The 23,310-nt window shown below is 44.2% G+C and overlaps 1 protein-coding gene across 2 annotated transcripts in view; it reads left to right on the plus strand.

The window, feature by feature from the left end:
• The first annotated feature begins 4,030 nt into the window (after positions 1 to 4,030).
• The window catches only part of zrsr2 (zinc finger (CCCH type), RNA-binding motif and serine/arginine rich 2), a 28,679-nt gene continuing 9,399 nt past the window's right edge, over positions 4,031 to 23,310 (plus strand). For both annotated transcript variants that reach the window (XR_010964339.1, XM_067992427.1), the window contains exons 1-7: positions 4,031 to 4,104; positions 5,722 to 5,801; positions 11,907 to 11,976; positions 12,781 to 12,889; positions 14,627 to 14,713; positions 17,817 to 17,855; positions 20,304 to 20,419. Coding sequence is in view for 1 of the 2 variants with exons in the window: in XM_067992427.1 (XP_067848528.1) it covers positions 4,040 to 4,104; positions 5,722 to 5,801; positions 11,907 to 11,976; positions 12,781 to 12,889; positions 14,627 to 14,713; positions 17,817 to 17,855; positions 20,304 to 20,419 (566 nt within the window). In the remaining variant the exon portion in view is untranslated. The remainder of the gene's footprint in view (positions 4,105 to 5,721; positions 5,802 to 11,906; positions 11,977 to 12,780; positions 12,890 to 14,626; positions 14,714 to 17,816; positions 17,856 to 20,303; positions 20,420 to 23,310) is intronic.

Genomic DNA, 23,310 nt, shown 5'->3' on the forward strand with positions numbered 1-23,310 from the left:
TCAAGAAGGCGGCTCACCACCACCTTCTCAAGGGCAATTAGGGATGGGCAATAAATTCCGGCCTTGCCAGCGACGCCCACATCCCTTGAACGAATAAAAAAAAAAGCCCAAGCCTGGATGTTGTCCAGGTCTTGCTGCATGCGGGCTCGGACTGCTTCATTATCTGAGCGGTTGCGAATGGAACTGAACACTGTGCAATCATTGGCGAACATCCCCATTTCTGACCTTATGATGGAGGGAAGATCATTGATTAAGCAGTTGAAGATGGTTGGGCCTAGGACACTGCCTTGAGGAACTCCTGCAACAATGCCCTGGGTCTGAGATGATTGGCTTCCAACAACCACTACCATCTTCCTTTGTGCTGGGTATGACTCCAGCCACTGGAGAGTTTTGCCCCTGATTCCCATTGACTTCAATTTTACTAGGGCTCCTTGGTGCCACACTCGGTCAAATGCTGCCTTAATGTCAAGGGCAGTCACTCTCACCTCACCTCTGGAATTCAGCTCTTTTGTCCATGTTTGGACCAACGCTGTAATGAGGTCTGGAGCCGAGTGGTCCTGGCGGAACCCAAACTGATCATTGGTGAGCAGGTTATTGGAGAGTAAGTGCCGCTTGATAGCACTGTCGACGACACCTTCCATCACTTTGCTGATGATTGAGAGTAAACAGATGGGGTGGTAATTGGCCGGATTGGATTTGTCCTGCTTTTTGTGGACAGGACATACCTGGGCAATTTTCCACATTGTCGGGTAGATGCCAGTGTTGTAGCTGTACTGGAACAGCTTGGCTAGAGGCGCAGCTAGTTCTGGAGCACAAGTCTTCAGCACTACAGCCGGGATGTTGTCAGGGCCCTTAGCCTTTGCTATATCCAGTGCACTCAGCCGTTTCTTGATATCACGTGGAGTGAATCGAATTGGCTGAAGACTGGCTTCTGTGATGGTGGGGATATCGGGAGGAGGCCGAGATGGATCATCCACTCGGCACTTCAGGCTGAAGATGGTTGCAAACGCTTCAGCCTTGTCTTTTGCACTCATGTGCTGGACTCCACCATCGTTGAGGACGGGGATGTTTACAGAGCCTCCTCCTCCCGTTAGTTGTTTAATTGTCCACCACCATTCACGACTGGATGTGGCAGGACTGCAAAGCTTTGATCTGATCCGTTGGTTGTGGAATCGCTTAGCTCTGTCTATAGCATGTTGCTTCCGCTGTTTAGCATGCATGTAGTTCTGAGTTGTAGCTTCACCAGGTTGGCACCTCATTTTTAGGTGTGCCATGTGCTGCTCCTGGCATGCTCTTCTACACTCCTCATTGAACCAGGGTTGATCCCCTGGCTTGTTGGTAATGGTAGAGTGAGGAATATGCCGGGCCATGAGGTTACAGATTGTGCTGGAATACAATTCTGCTGCTGCTGATGGCCCACAGCGCCTCATGGATGCCCAGTTTTGAGCTGCTGGATCTGTTCTGAATCTATTCCATTTAGCACGGTGATAGTGCCACACAACTCATTGGATGGTGTCCTCAGTGCGAAGACGGGACTTCATCTCCACGAGGACTGTGCGGTGGTCACTCCTACCAATACTGTCATGGACAATGCATTTGCGACAGGTAGATTGGTGAGGACGAGGTCAAGTAAGTGTTTCCCTTGTGTTGGTTCTCTCACCACCTGCCACAGGCCCAGTCTAGCAGCTATGTCCTTTAGGACTCAGCCAGCTCGGTCAGTAGTGGTGCTACCGAGCCACTCTTGGTGACGGACATAGAAGTCCCCCACCCAGAGTACATTCTGTGCCCTAGCTACCCTCAGTGCTTCCTTCAAGTGGTGTTCAATATGGAGGAGGACTGATTCATCAGCTGAGGGAGGGTGGTAGGTGGTAATCAGCAGGAGGTTTCCTTGCCCATGTTTGACCTGATGCCATCAGATTTCATGCGGTCCAGAGTCAATGTTGAGGACTCCCAGGGCCACTCCCTCCTGACTGTATATCACTGTACCACCACCTCTGGTGGGTCTGTCCTGCCCGTGGGACAGGACATAACCAGGGATGGTGATGGAAGAGTCTGGGGCGTTAGCTGAAAGGTATGATTCTGTGAGTATGGCTATGTCAGGCTGTTGCTTGACTAGTCTGTGGGACAGCTCTCCCAATTTTGGCACAAGTCCCCAGATGTTAGTGAGGAGGACTTTGCAGGGTCGACTGGGCTTGGTTTGCTTTTGTCGTGTCCGGTGCCTAGTGGTCCGATGCCGGGTGTTCCGTCCGGTTTTATTCTTATTGTGACTTTTTTTAGCGAGATTGTACAACTGAGTGGCTTGCTAGGCCATTTCAGACGGCGATTAAGAATCAACCACATTGCTGTGGGTCTGGAGTCACATATAGGCCAGACCAGGTGAGGACGGCAGGTTTCGTTCCCTAAAGGTGATGGTCATGAGGATGGTGATGATGATGATTGTGATGATGGTGATGGTGATGATGCTGATGAAGATGATGATTGTGATAATGATGATTATGGCAATGATTAAGAATGATGATGCTGATGATGACGATGATGTTGATGATGGTGACAATGACGATGCTGATGATGGTTATGATGATGGTGATGGTGATGATGATGACGATGGTGATGATGATGATGGTGATGATGATGGTGATGAAATGATGGTGATGATGATGATGGTGATGAAATGATGGTGATGATGATGATGGTGATGAAATGATGGTGATGATGATGGTGATGAAATGATGATGGTGATGATGATGGTGGTGGTGATGATGATGACGATGGTGATGATGATGGTGATGAAATGATGGTGATGATGATGGTGATGAAATGATGATGGTGATGATGATGGTGATGAAATGATGGTGATGATGATGATGGTGATGATGATGCTGATGATGACGATGATGTTGATGATGGTGACAATGACGATGCTGATGATGATGATGACGATGGTGATGATGATGATGGTGATGATGATGGTGATGAAATGATGATGGTGATGATGATGATGGTGATGAAATGATGATGGTGATGATGATGGTGGTGATGATGATGGTGATGATGATGATGGTGTTGATGATGGTGGTGATGATGATGATGGTGGTGATGATGATGGTGATGAAATGATGATGGTGATGATGATGGTGGTGTTGATGATGGTGGTGATGATGATGATGGTGTTGATGATGGTGGTGATGATGATGGTGATGAAATGATGATGGTGATGATGATGGTGATGATGGTGATGATGGTGTTGATGTTGGTGGTGATGATGATGGTGATGAAATGATGATGGTGATGATGATGGTGATGAAATGATGATGGTGATGATGATGGTGATGATAGTAATGATGGTGTTGATGTTGGTGGTGATGGTGATGATAGTGATGATGGTGATGATGATGGTGGTGATGATGATGGTGATGAAATGATGATGGTGTTGATGATGGTGATGATGATGGTGTTGATGATGGTGGTGATGATGATGATGGTGTTGATGATGGTGGTGATGATGATGGTGATGAAATGATGATGGTGGTGATGATGGTGTTGATGATGGTGATGATGATGATGGTGATGAAATGATGATGGTGATGATGATGATGGTGTTGATGATGGTGGTGATGATGATGGTGATGAAATGATGATGGTGATGATGATGGTGATGATAGTAATGATGGTGTTGATGTTGGTGGCGATGGTGATGATAGTGATGATGGTGATGATAGTAATGATGGTGTTGATGTTGGTGGTGATGATGATGATGGTGATGACAATGGTGATGATGACATTGTTGATGGTGATGATGTTTATAATGATAATTTTGATGATGATGATGGCTCTCTACAGGTTGGAGATGGAACAGGCCCTGAATACCGGAGATGTTGACTTCTCCCCAGTGGGGGCTGGTCGGCACCATTTGAAAAGCCCGCCAAGCCATCAGCGCAAGCGCACAACACACCTCCTCTCTGGACGGCCATTCTGCCCGCCTGTCTTATGGACCACGTGACCCGGTAAGACGTCACATCGGACCACGTGACCCTGCCTGATGACGCTGTCGGTGGAAACAAAGATGGCGGCGGCCAGTGCCGTGTGGGAGTCTCGGAAACTGAGGTGAGGCCCCCGGGGGAGAGACCGGGGACCGTCAGTGTGGGCCCGGGGGAGAGACCGGGGATCGTCAGTGTGGGCCCGGGGGAGAGACCGGGGATCGTCAGTGTGGGCCCGGGGGAGAGACCGGGGATCGTCAGTGTGGGCCCGGGGGAGAGACCGGGGATCGTCAGTGTGGGCCCGGGGGAGAGACCGGGGATCGTCAGTGTGGGCCCGGGGGAGAGACCGGGGATCGTCAGTGTGGGCCCGGGGGAGAGACCGGGGATCGTCAGTGTGGGCCCGGGGGAGAGACCGGGGACCGTCAGTGTGGGCCCGGGGGAGAGACCGGGGACCGTCAGTGTGGGCCCGGGGGAGAGACCGGGGATCGTCAGTGTGGGCCCGGGGGAGAGACCGGGGACCGTCAGTGTGGGCCCGGGGGAGAGACCGGGGACCGTCAGTGTGGGCCCGGGGGAGAGACCGGGGATCGTCAGTGTGGGCCCGGGGGAGAGACCGGGGACCGTCAGTGTGGGCCCGGGGGAGAGACCGGGGATCGTCAGTGTGGGCCCGGGGGAGAGACCGGGGATCGTCAGTGTGGGCCCGGGGGAGAGACCGGGGACCGTCAGTGTGGGCCCGGGGGAGAGACCGGGGACCGTCAGTGTGGGCCCGGGGGAGAGACCGGGGATCGTCAGTGTGGGCCCGGGGGAGAGACCGGGGACCGTCAGTGTGGGCCCGGGGACGGAGGGGGATCAGTGTGGGCCCGGGGGAGAGACCGGGGACCGTCAGTGTGGGCCCGGGGGAGAGACCGGGGACCGTCAGTGTGGGCCCGGGGACGGAGGGGGATCAGTGTGGGCCCGGGGGAGAGACCGGGGACCGTCAGTGTGGGCCCGGGGACGGAGGGGGATCAGTGTGGGCCCGGGGACGGAGGGGGATCAGTGTGGGCCCGGGGACGGAGGGGGATCAGTGTGGGCCCGGGGACGGAGGGGGATCAGTGTGGGCCCGGGGACGGAGGGGGATCAGTGTGGGCCCGGGGACGGAGGGGGATCAGTGTGGGCCCGGGGACGGAGGGGGATCAGTGTGGGCCCGGGGACGGAGGGGGATCAGTGTGGGCCCGGGGACGGAGGGGGATCAGTGTGGGCCCGGGGACGGAGGGGGATCAGTGTGGGCCCGGGGACGGAGGGGGATCAGTGTGGGCCCGGGGGGCCTCGGCTTTTCCTTTAGGGTTGATGAGCCGCATTGTTTTGCTGAGGGGAGCCCGGGGTCGTGGCTGGGATTCTGGGAGGGGTGAGGGCGGGTGGAGGGTTTGTCTCCAGTGCCTTGTTCTCAGTCCTCTCCCTCTCCCCCCCCCCCCCTCTCTCCCTCTCCCCCCCCCCCCCCCCTCTCTCCCTCTCCCCCCCCCCCCTCTCTCCCTCTTCCTCTCCCTCCCCTCTCTCCCTCTTCCTCTCCCTCCCCTCTCTCCCTCTTCCTCTCCCTCCCCTCTCTCCCTCTTCCTCTCCCTCCCCTCTCTCCCTCTTCCTCTCCCTCCCCTCTCTCCCTCTTCCTCTCCCTCCCCTCTCTCCCTCTTCCTCTCCCTCCCCTCTCTCCCTCTTCCTCTCCCTCCCCTCTCTCCCTCCCCTCTCCCTCTCTCCACCTGTTTTGTTTCCGCAGCCACAAGAAGTTCAGAGCGCTGCTGAAAAAAGAGAAGCGGAAGAGAAAGCGACAGGCGGTCGCTAAGCAGAGAGAAACAGGTAACTTTGTGCGCTCGGTCCCCGCACCTGTTTGGGGCTCACAGTGACCATGGATGGGGACTGCATTCGCTGAATAGGAAGAGCGCAGAAAAATGTCAGCTGCTTATCATTTCTCAGTCCCCCTGCCGTAAGACTCAATAAATGAGAAGCCTTGCTGATCAGACAATGCTACAAATCACTTTTGACCAGGAACAGAAATAGAGAAAATACATTCAGAATAATAAAATGGTAGTTGTACACAGTTATTGCTTGTGGAGATACAGGATCAAGCAACCCCTGGACGGCTGGGCTGTTTGTATCAGAACTGTAAAAATGCTAAATATTTCTAATGCTTTGTATATGGTGAGACCAAATATCAATGTGCTTGCTAAGTAGAAATTTGATTTAACTAAATGTAATATTATTAAGAATAAACAAGATCCATTCATACACTATAGCACAGTAAGGTGTGAGATTATTGACTGGTGACTATCAGCCTCTTTGACCATTTCAAATCATATAAGACTATAAACTGGTGAGTGTTGGAAAGATGGTGAAGAGCATGAAAGCAATAGCTCATTGGTCGTCTTCAGCTTCATTCAGTTTTTTGAGAAAAGGAATCAATAAATTGATAGCAGAAACACTTCTGCACCTTCACAGGAATTGTGAGAGAACATAAGAAATAGGAGCAGGAGTGTGCCATATGGCCCCTCAAGCCTGCTCCACCATTCAATCAGATCATGGCTGATCTTCAATCTCAACTCCACTTTCCCACCCTATCCCTTGATTCCCTTAGAATCCAAAAATCTATCGATCTCAGCCTTGAATGTATTCATGATGTGGAGATGCCGGTGATGGACTGGGGTGGACAAATGTAAGGAATCTTACAACACCAGGTTATAGTCCAACAAATTTATTTTAAAATCACAAGCTTTCGGAGATTATCTCCTTCGTCAGATGAATGAATGAAAAGGTTCTCAAATCACATATCTTATACTATGTTGGGACAGCATCACACCAATCAAAAGGTGTCGTTATTCAAACAGGCCAGTCACGGAGAACAGCACGTCCCAGTACACTGGATATACATTGTGTCTATTACACAGGCAGGCAGAAAGAAACTCAAAATGGCAGAGAGAGAGAGAATTTTAAAAAAACATATAAATTTTTTCCCCCTTTTTTGCTGGTGGGGTTACGTGTAGCGTGACATGAACCCAAGATCCCGGTTGAGGCCGTCCTCATGGGTGCGGAACTTGGCTATCAACTTCTGCTCGACGATTTTGCGTTGTCGTGTGTCTCGAAGGCCGCCTTGGAGAACGCTTACCCGAAGATCGGTGGCTGAATGTCCTTGACTGCCAAAGTGTTCCCCGACTGGGAGGGAACCCTCCTGTTTGGCGATTGTTGCGCGGTGTCCGTTCATCCGTTGTCGCAGCGTCTGCATGGTCTCGCCAATGTACCATGCTCCGGGGCATCCTTTCCTGCAACGTATGAGGTAAACAACATTGGCCGAGTCACAGGAGTATGAACCATGTACCTGGTGGGTGGTGTCCTCTCGTGTGATGGTGGTATCCGTGTCGATGATCTGGCAAGTCTTGCAGAGGTTGCCGTGGCAGGGTTGTGTGGTGTCGTGGATGCTGTTCTCCTGAAAACTGGGTAACTTGCTGCGAACGATGGTCTGAGGTTGGGTGGCTGTTTAAAGGCGAGCAGTGGAGGCGTGGGGATGGCCTTAGCGAGGTGTTCGTCGTCATCGATGACATGTTGAAGGCTGCGGAGAATCTCTCTCTGCCATTTTGAGTTTCTTTCTGCCTGCCTGTGTAATAGACACAATGTATATCGAGTGTACTGGGACGTGCTGTTCTCCGTGACTGGCCTGTTTGAATAACAACGACACTTTTTGATTGGTGTGATGCTGTCCCAACATAGTATAAGATATGCGATTTGAGAACCTTTTCATTCATTCATCTGACGAAGGAGATAATCTCCGAAAGCTTGTGATTTTAAAATAAATTTGTTGGACTATAACCTGGTGTTGTAAGATTCCTTGAATGTATTCAACAACAGAGCATGCACAGCCCTCTGGGGTAGAGAATTCCGAAGATTCACAACCCTCTGAGTGAAGAAATTCCTCCTCATCTCAGTCCTAAATGGCTGACCCCTTATCCTGAGACTGTGCCCCCTAGTTCTAGACTCTCCAGCCGGGGAAACAGCTTCTCAGCGTCTACCCTGTCAAGCCCCCTCAGAATCTTATGTTTCAATGAGATCACCTCTCATTTTTCCAAACTCCAGAGAGTATCGGCCCATTCTACTCAATCTCTCCTATAGGACAACCCTCTCATCCCAGGAATCAATCTTGTAAATCTTTGTTGCACCGCCTCTAAGGCAAGTATATCCTTCCTTAGGTAAGGAGACCAAAACTGTAGACAGTACTCCAGGTGTGATCTCACCAAAGCCCTGTATAATTGCAGCAAGACTTCCTTACTCTTGTACTCCAACCTCCTTGCAATAAAGGCCAACATATCATTTGCCTTCCTAATTGCTTGCTGTACCTGCATGTTAAATTCGTGTTTTGTGTAAAAGGACACTCCAATCTCTGATCACCAACATTTAATGGTTTCTCACCATTTAAAAAATATTCTGTTTTCCTATTCTTCCTAACAAAGTGAATAACCTCACATTTCCCCACATTATACTCCATCCACCACCTTCTTGCCCACTCACTTAACCTGTCTATATCCCTTTGCAGACTCTTTGTGTCCTCCTCACAGCTTACTTTCCCACCTTGTTTTGTATCATCAGCAAACTTGGATACATTACACTCGGTCCCTTCATCTAAGTCATTAATATAGATTGTAAATAGCTTGAGGTCCAAGCACTGATCCTTGCGGCACCCCACTAGTTACAGCCTGTCAACCTGAAAATGACCTGTTTATTCCTACTCTTTTCTGTCTGTTAACCAATCCTCTAAGATAATATATTACCCACAATCTCATGAACCCCTATGAAAAAATGAGTTTTGATTCAAATGTAGCTAAACAGACTGTTTGACCAGTGTTGTCTCAGAAATGCAGTGAGGAATGTCAGTGACAGTGGAAGTAAGGGAAGAATATGCATGTGTTGCAAGAGGTGGTTGTACTCTCATTGGCACGATGTACATCAATATCTGCAACTTTTTAAAATTCATTCTCGGGATGTGTGTGCCAGCGTTTATTACCCAATCCTAGTTGCCCTGAGAAGGTGGCTGTGAGCCACCTTTTTGAACCGCTGCAGTCCATGTGGTGAAGGTTCTCCCACAGTCCTGTTAGGAAGGGAGTTCCAGTATTCTGACCCAGCAACGATGAAGGAACGGCCGATATATTTCCAAGTCAGGATGGTGTGTGACTTGGATGGGAACGTGCAGGTGGTGTTGTTCCCGTGCACCTGCTGCCCTTGTCCTTCTAGGTGGTAGAGGTCATGGGTTTGGAGGTGCTGTCGAAGAAGCCTTGGCGAGTTGCTGCAGTGTATGTTGTAGATGGTAAATACTGCAGCCACGATACGCCAGTGGTGGATGGGGTGCCAATCAAGCAGACTGCTTTGTCCTGGATGGTGTCGAGTTTCTTGAGTGTTGTTGGAGCTGCACCATCCAGGCAAGTGGAGAGTATTCCATCACACTCCTGACTTGTGCCTTGTAGATGGTGTAGAGGCTTTAGGTAGTCAGGAGATGAGTCACTCGTTGCAGAATACCCAGCCTCTGACCTCTTCTAGCCAAAGTATTTATGTGGCTGGTCCAGTTAAGTTTCTGGTCAATGGTGACTCCCAGGATGTTGATCGTGGAGGATTCGGCGATGGTAATGTCATTTAATGTCAAGGGGAAGTGGTTAGACTCTATCTTGGTGGAGATGGTCATTGTCTGGCGTTAATGTTACTTATCACTTATCAGCCCAAGCCTGGATGTTGTCCAGGTCTTGCTGCATGCTGGCACGACTGCTTCATTATCTGAGGGGTTGCAAATGGAACTGAACACTGCAATCATCAGCAAACATCCCCCCTTCTGACCTTATGATGGAGGGAAGGTCATTGATGAAGCAGCTGAAGATGGTTGGGCCTAGGACACTGCCCTGAGGAAATCCTGCACCAATGCCCTGGGGCTGAGATGATTGGCCTCCAACGACCACTACCATCTTTCTTTGTGCTAGGTATGACTCCAACCACTGGAGAGTTTTCCCCTTTCCTTGGTGTCACACTCGGTCAAATGCTGTCTTGATGTCAAAGGCAGTCACCCTCACCTCACCTCTGGAATTCAGCTCTTTTGTCCCTGTTTGGATCAAGGCTGTAATGAGGTCTGGAGCCGAGTGGTCCTGGCAGAACCCAAACTGAGCATCGGTGAGCAGGTTATTGGTGAGTCAGTGCTGCTTGATAGCACTGTCAACGACACCTTCCATCACTTTGCTGATGATTGGGATCATCCAGTCAGGCTGGATTTGTCCTGCTTTTTGTGGACAGGACATACCTGGGTAATTTTCCACATTGTCGGGTAGATGCCAGTGTTGTTCCAGCTGTACTGGAACAGTTTGGCTACAGGCGCGGCTAGTTCTGGAGCACAAGTCTTCAGCACTACAGCCGGGATGTTGTCAGGACCTGTAGGCTTTGCTGTATCCAGTGCGTGCAGCTGTTTGTTGATATCATGTGGAGTGAATCAAATTGGCTGAAGACTGGCTTCTGTGATGGGGTTCCCGGGAGGAGGCCGAGATGGATCATCCACTTGGCACTTCTGGTTGAAGATGGTTGCAAACACTTCAGCTTTGTCTTTTGCATTTACGTGTTAGGCTCTGCCATCATTGAGGATGGCGATGTTCACGGGGCTTCCTCCTCCCGTTAGTTGTTGAATTGTCCACCACCATTCACGACTGGATGTGGAAGGACTGCAGAGCTTTGATCTGATCCAGCATGCATATAGTTCTGTGTTGTACATTCACCAGGTTGGCACCTCATTTTTAGATACGCCTGGTGCTGCTCCTGGCATGCTCTTCTACACGCCTCATTGAACCAGGGTTGATCCCCTGGCTTAATGGAAATGGTAGAGTGAGGGATATGCTGGGCCATAAGGTTACAGATTGTGGTGGAATACAATTCTGCTGATGGCCCACAGTGTCTCATGGATGCCCAGCTTTGAGCTGGTAGATCTGTCCTGAATCTGTCTCACTTAGCATTGGGGTAGTGTCACACGACACGATGGATGGTGTCCTCAGTGAGAAGATGGGACTTGGTCTTCACAAGGTGGTCACTCCTACCAATTCTGTCACGGACAGATGAATCTGCGACAGGTAGATTGGGGAGGAGGAGGTCAAGTAGGTTATTCCCTCATGTTGGTTCTCTCACCACCTGCCACAAGCCCTGGCAGCAATGCCTCTCAGAACTCGGTCAGTAGTGGTACTACCGAGCCACTCTTGGTGATGGACAGTGAAGTCCCCCACCCAGAGTACATTCTGTGCCTTTGCTACCCTCTATACTTCCTCCTTGGTATCGAACATGGAGGAGGACTGATTCATCAGCAGAGGGAGGGCGGTAGGTGGTAATCAGCAGGAGGTTTCTTTGCCCATGTTTGACCTGAATCCGTGAGACTTCCTGGGGTCCAGAGTCAATGTTGAGGACTCCCAGGGCCAGTGGGACAGGACATACCCAGGGATGGTGATGGAGGAGTCTGGGGCTTTGGCTGATAGGTCTGATTCTGTGAGTATGACTGTCAGACTGTTCCTTGACTAGCCTGTGGGACAGCCAGTCCCCAGATGTTAGTGAGGAGGACTTTGCAGGGTCGACTGGGCTGAGTGTGTTTTTGTCATGTCCAAATCTGATCCCTAGGTCGAAGCAGAGTGGTCCATCCAGTTTTATTCTTGTCTTTTTTTTTTGTAGTGGTTTGGTATGACGGTAACTCGTGCTCTAAGAATGGCCTTGAAGTGAGGCTGGTGTGTGTAGGCAGTTGTGAATAGGGGAAAAATGTGATGGTTCTCTTTTGAAATGTGTTGGTCATTCTTCGATTTAATGCATGCCAGTACACCATGTTAAAGATGATGAATACCAGTGTCCTTGGATTTTACACACACTTCTGTTTGCAGCAGTTACAAGTACAGAATTATTTTCATTGTTTTCCAGAATTAGCTAGTGAAGAGGAGGGAGAAGAGGCAGAAGACCTTGAAGAAGAAAAAGAGTTGGAGGCTGAAAGGTCAGTGACCCTTTGAGACCAGGAGGCTGCTTTTCATTTTTAACACAGGAAACGGGTTGCAAATTCCATTCAAAGCTCAGTTAAGAGATTCAGCAACTATTGGTTAATAGTTTACATTTTAAAATGTTTTTTTTTCCTTTTTCTCTTTTAAAAGAAAAGTCCTGATAGTCTGGACTGTCGGTATTTGGAACTGTGGATTGCTATAGTTTGCTATGCCTGATAAGGAATAATTAAATTGGGGTGTCTTGGGTTTTGTCGCTCTTACCTTTTTAAATGTGCCTGTGACCTTTGGATGTAAAGGGACCAAAACTGGATGCATATCCTGCATCTCTTTTCTGGACCTGTTACCTCCCTGGTTTTGTTTTGCTGTTTGTGTGACCTTAAAGAAATACATCAGTGTACAATTCTGCTTTGAAACAGAACAGGATTACATTTTAAACTACTTGTCTTTTCTGCTGACACTTTGTTAGGTGCCATAAATGCCAAGTAAAAGTGCCTAACATCACTTTATAACATCTACTTTTCTCTATCAACATCTTTTTCAGTTTCTGTATCTCTTCATTAGCTTTTACTCCAGGAATGCTACATTTTCCTTACAATATATAATCGCATTTTCTTTTTCGGGGTGAGATGAAGAGTATGCTGTGAATCATAAAGTGAACTGTACCAAAACTGAAATTAGTCCTACGGCAGAAATAGCGTGGAATTAGCTGTGTTTCCAGATCCTAAGAGAGCACTGTTGCTTGAGTCTATGTGAAACTTGTTGATTCCTGTAGTAAAGTGTTATAGTAACTCTCTTTTTAGGCAGCGTTTGCATATAGAATGGTTGGAAAAAGAGCAACAAGCACAGGAGGAGTTCCAGCTGAAAAAGGAAAAGGAAGAAGCAGCACGGAAGAAGCAGGAAGAGGAGGAGGTAAATAACATGACTTTTTAGTTTTTACTCTTGTGTTCCTTTAATTACATATTAGTTTTGTGGTAGAGCAGTGGGACAGAGAACGGTGGTCTGTTCACCCCTAGTTCCCTCTTTCTAGCTAATCTGAGGAGCCGGTGAGTTGGCAGTTGAAATATCATTTGGTTAATAGTTTACCTGGGCAATTTTCCACATTGTCTGGTAGATGCCTTGATAACTGTTGATATGTGTTGTAATTAATATAGTCAGTGTTGTTAAAATGAAGATATTTCATTTCACCCATTGTTTCTGAGAAAGACATCTTGATCTTCTGCAGTTAGCTACTTTTACTTTGTGCAAGCCAAGCTATAATACACAATTGGCATTGCTGGATGGGAGTTCTAAATTTTTCTGAGCTTTTTCATTGTGAGTAATTGGTAGTGTGAAAAAGATATAAGAAAGCTATCTCAAGAAATCTCAATTTTTACCAGCTGCCATTTTGCCCAGTAGAGTAGTGAAAACCCATGCTGGCACAGCGTTGTGGTGACTTAAAAATAACTGAGCAACTTGAATCTGATTTAGTGCTTCAAAGAGCAATAATTCTTGTATTGAGCTCTTAATTTTCACAAGACTAACTTGTCTCCATGGGAGGAAATTTTATCTATCAAGATTTATAGGAAGGAGTCTTACAATGTTATAATGCAAAGGAAGAAAATGTAGCATGCATTAAAGCACGAGAGGAGTTGCTGTTCTTGGGGGGACATCAGATCAAGTGGTTTATCTTTAGCAGTGGTCTCTTAACTTTCCCCTCCCTCCCTTTGTGTTTGTTACCGATAGTAACATCAGTCCCAGCTCAAGTGTCGATCCATTTGTAGGTGAGAATTTTTAGAATGGTTTGAATTGAGAACTGTAATATCGTTTACATTACAGTATGAAATATTCCAGAAGTTGTTTATATCATAGCACATCAAAATAATGTTTGGAACGTCGTCTAGTCAGTGAAAACTCTAACTTTTCAGGTTTAAATATAAATTAAGATGAACCTTAAATAAGAAGTACTTTCACTGTTGACCTAAGTTTGTACAATGAGATTTGACTGTGTTTGATGCGCTTTGCTGTGTGCTGTTTTTATGGTACCTGTTTCTTTTTGCTCTGTGATGTGTTTATGGTACCTGTTTCTTTTTGCTCTGTGATGTGTTTATGGTACCTGTTTCTTTTTGCTCTGTGCTGTGTTTATGGTACCTGTTTCTTTTTTGCTCTGTGCTGTGTTTATGGTACCTGTTTCTTTTTTGCTCTGTGCTGTGTTTATGGTACCTGTTTCTTTTTTGCTCTGTGCTGTGTTTATGGTACCTGTTTCTTTTTGCTCTGTGATGTGTTTATGGTACCTGTTTCTTTTTTGCTCTGTGCTGTGTTTATGGTACCTGTTTCTTTTTGCTCTGTGATGTGTTCATGGTACCTGTTTCTTTTTGCTCTGTGCTGTGTTTATGGTACCTGTTTCTTTTTTGCTCTGTGCTGTGTTTATGGTACCTGTTTCTTTTTGCTCTGTGATGTGTTTATGGTACCTGTTTCTTTTTGCTCTGTGCTGTGTTTATGGTACCTGTTTCTTTTTGCTCTGTGCTGTGTTTATGGTACCTGTTTCTTTTTTGCTCTGTGCTGTGTTTATGGTACCTGTTTCTTTTTTGCTTTGTGCTGTGTTTATGGTACCTGTTTCTTTTTTGCTCTGTGCTGTGTTTATGGTACCTGTTTCTTTTGTCTCCCCAGAAAAGAATCCGAGAAGAATGGGAACAGCAGCAGATGAAAGAAAAAGAGGAAGTAGAACAGAAACGTCAGGAGCGGAGAGAACGAGAGGTGATTCCAGCTCTAGGAGGATAAATTCACAACATATATCCTCTTAAAAACGTATCTTAAAAATTCTGCATTTATGCTTGAAGTAGGACAATTGATTGGGGAACTTAGTGGAAAAGCATAATGGAGCCAAATGCAAAAGACTTAATTTTTTTTTGTTGATCAAGTTGAGTCCTGGGAATGGAATACTTTCCATTTCAAGCATCTCGAGTCAACATCAAGTACTTCCAGGTCAGCTATAGCACATTTAGAAGCAGAATAAACCACCAAATCCCTGCAGTGCCAGTGTGACAGGTTTTCATCTCTTGCCACCCTCCTTGAGTCCTATCTGAGATTGCCAATTTAGGAGCAGATTTGTTCCACGGGTCTGCAGACACTAGATTGCACCTGTCTAGCCAGCAAACAGAAGATTCCTTCCCTCTGAACTGAATTTGAATTTAGTTCACAGAACTAAAAGGCCTGTGTTCAATGTACTGCCCTATCCAGCTCCCAAAGGTTTTATTAAGTATTGTGGTTATACTTTAGGTGCTTCAAAAGGTGATCAGCATATACTTTACTAAATTACAATTGAACAGAAGCGGTGACTGGTAAATTTTGCAAATTGGGTCAGTTTTTATCATTTAAGTCTGTGTATAATACTTAATACACAATTAATATTCAATATGGCAAACACTACTTATTGTAGGAAATAATTCTGGGAACTGAAAGCACATACGATATTTCATGGTTTGTGCAATGATTTTGATTTCCACTAGTGAGTAATCAACAGCTTCACAATTGGATCTCAGACCTCTATGAATTGTTTAATACAGTCTACTTTTGATTGGAAGTCATTTTTTGTGCTAAAAAGTTGAATAAAGCAGTGTAAATAACATAGCAAGGTGACAATTAAGTGCTAAAACAATGTAATTATTGGGTAATTTGAATTAAGATGATTAGAATCATAGAATGGTTACAGCACAGAAAGAGGCCATTCAACCCATCAAGTCTGCGCCGGCCCTATGCAAGAGCAATCCAGCTAGTCCCACTCCCCCACCCTATCCCCGTAGCCCTGCAGTTTTTTTTTCCTTTCAAGTATTTATCCAGTTCCCTTTTGAAGACCATGATTGAATCTGCCTCCACCACCCCCTCGGGCAGTGCATTCCAGATCCTAACCACTCGCTGTAAAGATTAGTCCATATTTTAGTGTGGTTAGTGGCAAGTAAACCATGTGATGTTACTGATGTGGGAAAAAAAATCTGATTTCCACATTTTGGGGACTACACACCACTATAATGCTTTTGCAAAGGTTTGCTGTGGTAGACCTTTAGGGATGGTTCAATTGGTTTAGTAATCTGTTGGAGAATATTATACATAAAGCCATACTTTTGTATTTAAGTAGTAGAAAGGAAGTTCGGTCAAAGCAGTCAAAAAGATAAACGTGGTAATATAATGGCATTTTGATCATGTCATTGGCAGCAATGTAGTGAAAATATAGGTCTTGTTCAAAGGGACTCAGATATTTGTGTGTGTGTTGGTATGTTGGAGGCCATGGGGTGATGTGATTTGGATAGATCATTGTTCAGTCTCAGATGTAATACAGTAATATATTCATTGTTATTGGTTCTTTGTCGTTCATAATGTTCAAACTTTGAGTCAAACAGCTGCTTCGAAATAAAATATAATGAACAACTGTTGGATCAATGTTCCCTCGCTCAATAGCTAATTTCTTTTCAGTGAATGGGTGATTGTGTGGAGTGGGGGAATTGAAAATCTGTTGGGAGCAAGTTTGAGCTGTAATCTGTTAAATTACATTTCAGGTAGCAAGTTTGAAGTGTAGTATGTAGAAATGCTTTAGTGCTCTGAAATGTTCCTCAGACAGCATTAGAGTGTTTTATTTTCTTTGAGTGGGTACAGCCCTATAGATTATTTTAGAGAATATTGTGAGTGAAAGCTGCAATGGACCCAATAATATGCCAAGAAAGGTTACCTGGATTAAGCTAGCGTAGTACTGAAAGTAAGAGATAATCCAACAAGCAATGAATCCTATAAATCCTGGGAATTATACAGGAACTCTCTTTAATGCATTACCTTTATAATGTAATGGTTTATGTTGTAACATCATTGTGTTTACATAATGTGTTCATGAAAAATATTTGGACCTATACAAGTGATATTCCTTAACAGTCCTGTACTAAAGAGTTACCACCGCTCGTCCTTACTGACTAATTCATCAAGATGTATCTTTTTCATAATTCTAATCACGTTTGCTAAGTATTATCTCACAGATTCTTTGTTTCAAATATCCCCCCACTCTGTGCAAAATGTAAAGATTTAGTCGTACTTTGAATCATCTTTGTCACACAGCCTTTAATATTAAACCTCCTAAATCTTTTAGCCGTGAACAGTTTATTCAAGTCCATTCCTGTTAGTCTCTCACTAGTCTGACGTATTCAGTTCAAGTGCTAGGACCTTGATTCGAATGGCAGTGCAGTCTTCGACTTGGTACCTATTCAGCTAGTTCTGTTGTCATTTACATATCTACAAAGAAAAACACTAACTGTTCTGTATGTATCCAGTTACTTTTTAAAATGAATCTGTGGAATAATCTTGGCTATCCAGCATATGGGGACTGAGCTGGTCATGTTCCAAATGCTGATACTTATTGTATGTAGCTGTGTACATTTTTTGATATAAAAAGTTATGATTACTATCTTGTTTTTTGGGCTGACTGACAGCTAATGCATTTAGAATTACAGGGGCAGGGACTGCATTATTACATCAAGTCTACAGGGGGAAGAGAGAGTTTTGTCTTAAACCCAAATGAATGTACAATATTTAGATTCGGTGTATGGCCATAAACTAATTTCCACTATCAATGCTGGATGTAGCATTTTTGGGGGATAAATATGTACATTTTTATGTATTTCACTTTTTAGTAACTGAATTGAAATTGTAGCATTAAGATTTTTGAATTTAATTCCTTTAAAATAACTTTTTTTGAATAATTTAAGTTGACTGTCGTGAATCCACTTTCTAAAACTCTCATTCTTAACAAGTAGAATCAGATATGTACCAGATATGTACTGCAGGGTTTTTACCAGTCCTATGTTTACACCATTTGTAGGAAGCTGTTCAGAAAATGCTGGATCAGGCGGAAAGTCAGGTACTGTATGGTCTTTGAATCCTTTGAATAATATATCATTTAAACTATGTGTTATACTTAATGGAAAATGTATTTATTAAAATCCTGTTCTTGGCTGAACAGGTATAATGGAGTCTATTCAGCACTGATAAGCCACTAAATGCCAGTGAGTGTTCTAATTTTAATGTACTCAAACCATTCTGTCATGAGGGAGGAGGAGAAGTAATGGAAATGGATCACATCCATCATCTTGCTATTGTTCCACTTCCTGCTCGTAGGTCAGAGTCCTGTCCCGTCTTGCCTGAAGAAGATGGTATAATGGCAAGTGGCAACATTGGGAATAAAAGTACAAGTGGGGAGGGGGTCTAGTTTAAACTTTAGAGAAAACTTAACAAGGAGCTTGTTGGGAAGAATGGGGTGAACAAAGGAGAGTTATGTTGGTTCCTTTGACGTGTCTAATTTTTGCTATTCTTGCACACCGTCTTGTGACTGGTTTCAGAGCAGTAATAGCAGAAACCTAGGGGCAGGTCACCTCTCCATTCTCGGAAAAATGTCTCACCCTTGGGGGGGGGGGGGAGAATTCAGAGGCACAATATATAACTACTGGCAGAATTACAGGGGCAGGGACTGCACTATTACATCAAGTCTACAGGACAGAAACAGGCCGTTCGGCCCATCTGGTCTATGTCGGCGTTTATGCTTCATATGAGCCTCCTCCCTCCGTACTTCATCTCATCCTATAAGCATATCCTTCTATTCCTTTCTCCCTCATGTTTATTGAGTTCCCCTTAAATGCATCAGTGCTATTTGCCTCAACTACTCCTTGTGGTAGCGAGTTCCACATTCTTACCAGTCTTTGGGTAAGGAAGTTTCTCCTGAATTCCCTATTGGATTTATTAGTGACTATCTTATATTGATAACCTACAGTTTTGGACTCCCCACAAGTGGAAACATTTTCTCTACATTTACCCTATCAAACCCTTTCATTACCTTAAAGATCTCTATCAGGTCATCCCTCAGCCTTCTCTTTTCTGGAGAAGAGAGCCCCAGCCTGTTTAGTCTTTCCTGATAAGGATATCAACACAGTTCTGGTATTATCCTTGTGAATCTTTTTTGCACCTTCTCCAATGAAGGTGGTGGAAGAGTACATGTGTCCCAATGATGCTGCTCCTTGATATTAATCAGGAAAAGGAGCCATCCAATGATGGCATGTTGGCACATCTGAGGATATTGTAGAGTAGTAAATTTTCCTGTTGTAAAGATATTTTTTGTAATTATGTATCTACAAACAAAACCCAGAATTGCACTTGGAATTGTAGAACATTACTATACAGAAATAGGCCTTTCGGCCAATGAAATCTGCACTGGTATTTTTCCCCACACAACCCACTCTCCTGCTTGCTTCCCATATCCTTTATTATTTCCGTTTCTCTATCTAATTCTCTTTTAATAGAACTGATCGCTGCTTCAATGACAGAATTTTCTACTACAAACTAGATCCTAGCTACCCACTGTGAAAAGACATTTTTTAAACTTTTCTCTCTTTAATTCTTTTGGCGATCATAAATGTATGCATTCTTATTCACTCGCCAACCACTGGATCAATCTGTCACTATTTATCCTCTACGCCTCCACCACCTCAAAGACCCTTTATCAGGTCACCCCTTAACCTTCTCAGCTTTAGTGAAAAAAGCCTTAACTTCTCAAGCCTCTACATAACTGTAACCCCTCATTGTTGATAACATCTTTGTGAGTGTATGCAACACCTTTTCCATTGCTTTTATGTTCTCATCTTTATCATGGAGTGCCTGAAACTACACACAATATTACCAACTGTAGCCTAATTAAAGTCTTGCACAAGTTCAACATATACTCCTTGTTTTTGTATTCTATGCCTCTAGATACAAATCTAAGGATTCTTATTGTCTTACCTACTTGCGTTGCCACCTTTTTAATGACCTACACGATCCCTCTGTTCTACATTTAAAAAACATTGATTGTATATTTCCTTTCTGTATTCTTACTTCCAAAATGCATTACTTCACACTTTTCTATGTGGATCTGCATCTGCCACCAATCTGCCCATCCTGCCAGCTTATCTTTGTCCTGCAGTCTTTCACGATCTATGTCACAGTTTGCATACTATCCAATTTGGTGTCAGCAAATTTTGATAATGATCCCTCAGCCCCTAAATCCAGATCACTTGCGTATACAGTAAATAAGAGCAGTGCAGCTCCTAAAGAACACCACTCACCAGACCTTTTCATTCTGAGAAACTTCCTTTTACCATGCCCTTTGCTTTCTGTCCTCTAAACACCGCTCTATCCGTTTGGCCACATTCCACTTAATTCCATGCACTGTTATCTTTATCATGTCTTTTATGTGATGAATAATCCATTAATTTTGAAAATCCATATAAACCACATCCACTGCATTTCCTGTTATGATTGTGATTTACTTTTTGAATAGCTTGAAAATGGTGGCACATGGCATAATCCAGAAGCACCAGAAGATTATGGAACAGAAAAGGATAAGTCTTATTGTCCATTCTTCCTTAAGACTGGATCCTGCAGATTTGGTGATAGGTGAGTAAAATATTATTTGGAATAAATGCTGCTAAAATCTGAGTATTCAAAAAGTCTAGAGTGTATACTTTTTGTTCACAGAACTGTCAGTTATATACTTGTTAATTAAACTACCTTTTTTTTGTAAAGAAAGTAATTTCCTGCCCAGATAAAGGTTTGCCTTTTCAGGGTCTCCTTTCTTTCATTGCCATTCCAGTGGTGTCTCTGACAGGGGAGAGCTGAGTCCTGAAGTGATGCCATTCATTTTAATTGGGGTTGTAACTTTGGATCAGCCTTGGAATTGATCTGGAGTTGGCCCAGTCTGGTGGAGAATCCTATTGGCTGCCTATGCTGCATACCTGACAGGTTTCATCGACATGAAACGTTAACTCTGATTCTTTTTCCACAGATGCTGCCTGACCTGCTGAGTATTTCCAGCATTTTAATTCAGATTTCCAGCATCTGCAGTATTTTGCTCTTGATACCTTACTGCTATTGTGTTTACAAAGCTCCAGATTAGCCAGTCTAACTTATGGCACTCACTAAAATGAAGAGTGTTATTCTGGGATGCAGCTGGCTCCTCCCTGTCAATGATGGCCACTGAGGGAATGTACCCCAAAAACAGCAGGAAATTTCTTTTTTCAAAAAAAAGTGTCATTTTTATAGCTTTATAAATAGACTTTGAGGACGGTATACTTTTAACAAAAAAACAAAGTACTTCCCTGAGAGATTTCCTTCCTCTGGTTGCAGAACAGTTCTTGAATGTGCTTTGGAGTTTAGTGCTACAGTAAGCTGGTATAGATATAGGCAGCTGTTAAAACAGTTTTGCAGAGCCTTAAATTACTGTTTTCAGGGAGGTCACTGAACAGTTATTGTGCTGATTAATAATGTTGACTGTTTTAGATGGCAGCAAATACTAAATGTTAAATTTGAACATGATTTAGGTTAGAGTAACCCTCAAGTAATTGGTGGTGTTCTAGAAACTTAAGCAAATGGTGTTTGTGATTTAAGATAAAACCAGCATCCCAGTATAAAATATTTTCAGCCCTTGTTTGATCAAAGTTTTTTTTAAAAAACCATTCTGCATGAAATAAATGTGATCCATTAGATCTCCTATTTTTTTGAAGAATCAAACTGTCAATGTTTTGTCTCTCGCTTAATTCAGTTTGTTTTAATAGTTTAGAGTGCTGGTAATATTGGAACTGCTTTGATGAAATTGAATTAACCTCAGGAAAGATTCTGTCAAAACGGATGCCCATGGGTAATTCACCAGACTAGTATTTTCCACTTCTTAGGTACCATATGTTTCTTGAATTAAGTGGTTAATGTATAACTGCATACATCAGTCAGCCCGTCTCGAAATAAAGTTGGGATGTTTTGGACGTTGCATTTCATGCTCCAGTTCCCCTTAGTGTAGAAGTGAATTGATAGGTGGTTGAATTGAGCAGGTTTTCATCATCCTGTGATGAATGTAAAACTGTACAGGAACGGTAGAGCAGAGTTTCCAGTCACCAATGACCATGAAACTTGGGTATGCAAATGCTCAGATGTTCCATCATTGTTTCAGAAATAGAATTAAATATTTGTGGGCATTTACATTAAATCTTGCATACTTTCACTGTCCAATTTGTGTATTTCTGTATCCAAAGATTCTGACTCTTTCTAGTATAGCCTTTGTTAAATATATTGATTAGAAGCCTGGGCGGGATTTACTTTTTTTGTGAAAGGTTCATTTTCTTGATATGGAAAACAAGAGGTGATTACAATAGTAACTTTGACAGAGATACAGGCAGAGCTAGCTTTGATTAAAATTTATCAATATCCTTCACTGATCTTTTCTGTTTATCATGTGTGGTGCATTTTTGATGGGAGGTGGAAGGAAAAGATGAGTTATTTACATCAATGGGGACGAATGCAGTAACCAGTGTATTTTTCCCTTCAGTTGATTTTTTTTGGATCATGAATCTTATAGGGCTATACGGTCCTGTTGCATAGAACTTGGTGCTCAAACATGCAAATAGGGAGTAGTAAGATGACATGCTGTTATTATACATGAAAAGGGGCTACCCCTATAGGGAATGCAGATTTCCTAGTGGTTGGTTTAAGAATAGCAGAAGTCTGGGATCAAGCTGCATTTATTCACCCTCACTATAGCACAATGGGAGAGAATTGCATTAGAAAAAGACATCTTTCAATGAGGTTATGGATAATAAGGAAATGGTAGACTTGTTAAATGAATACTTTGTATCTGTTTTCACAGTTGAGGAAGAGGACAAAATACCAGTACAAGGGAACCTAAAAAAAAGTCAAGGGAGGAACTTAGTGAAATTAATATAAGTATCAAAATGGTAATGGAGAAAATAATGGGACTTAAGATAGATAAATATCCAAGACATGATGCTTTTCACCCTAGGGTATTAAAAGAAACAGGTGGGGAAATTGCAGATGCTCTTGTAATAATTTTCCAAAGCTCTCTAGATTCAGGAATTGTGCCCTTGGTTTGGAAAATTGCAAATGTTCCTCAATTATTTAAGACAGGAGGGAGGGAGGAATCAGGAAACCACAGACCTGTCAGTTGTGGGGAAGTTACTGGACACTGTCATCAGGGACAAAGTGAGTGAGGACTTGTGATGGGTAGGTCATGTATGACTAATCTAGTTACATTTTTTGAGGAGGCCACTAACCAGATGGACAGGGGAGTGTCTATGGATGTTGTCTATATAGACTTCCAGAAGGCCTTTGATAAGGTCTGCACTAGAGATTAGCAAAAACTAGAGCACATGGAATTGGAGAAAACCTTAGGACATGATTGAAATGGTTGGGAGGTGGGAGATGGAGTAGGGATAAATGGAATGTACTCTGACTGGCAGGATATGATAAGTGGCATTCCCCAGAGATCTGTACTGAGGCCT

Source organism: Heptranchias perlo, chromosome 11 (genome assembly GCF_035084215.1).
Source record: "Heptranchias perlo isolate sHepPer1 chromosome 11, sHepPer1.hap1, whole genome shotgun sequence".
Lineage (NCBI taxonomy): Eukaryota > Metazoa > Chordata > Chondrichthyes > Hexanchiformes > Hexanchidae > Heptranchias > Heptranchias perlo.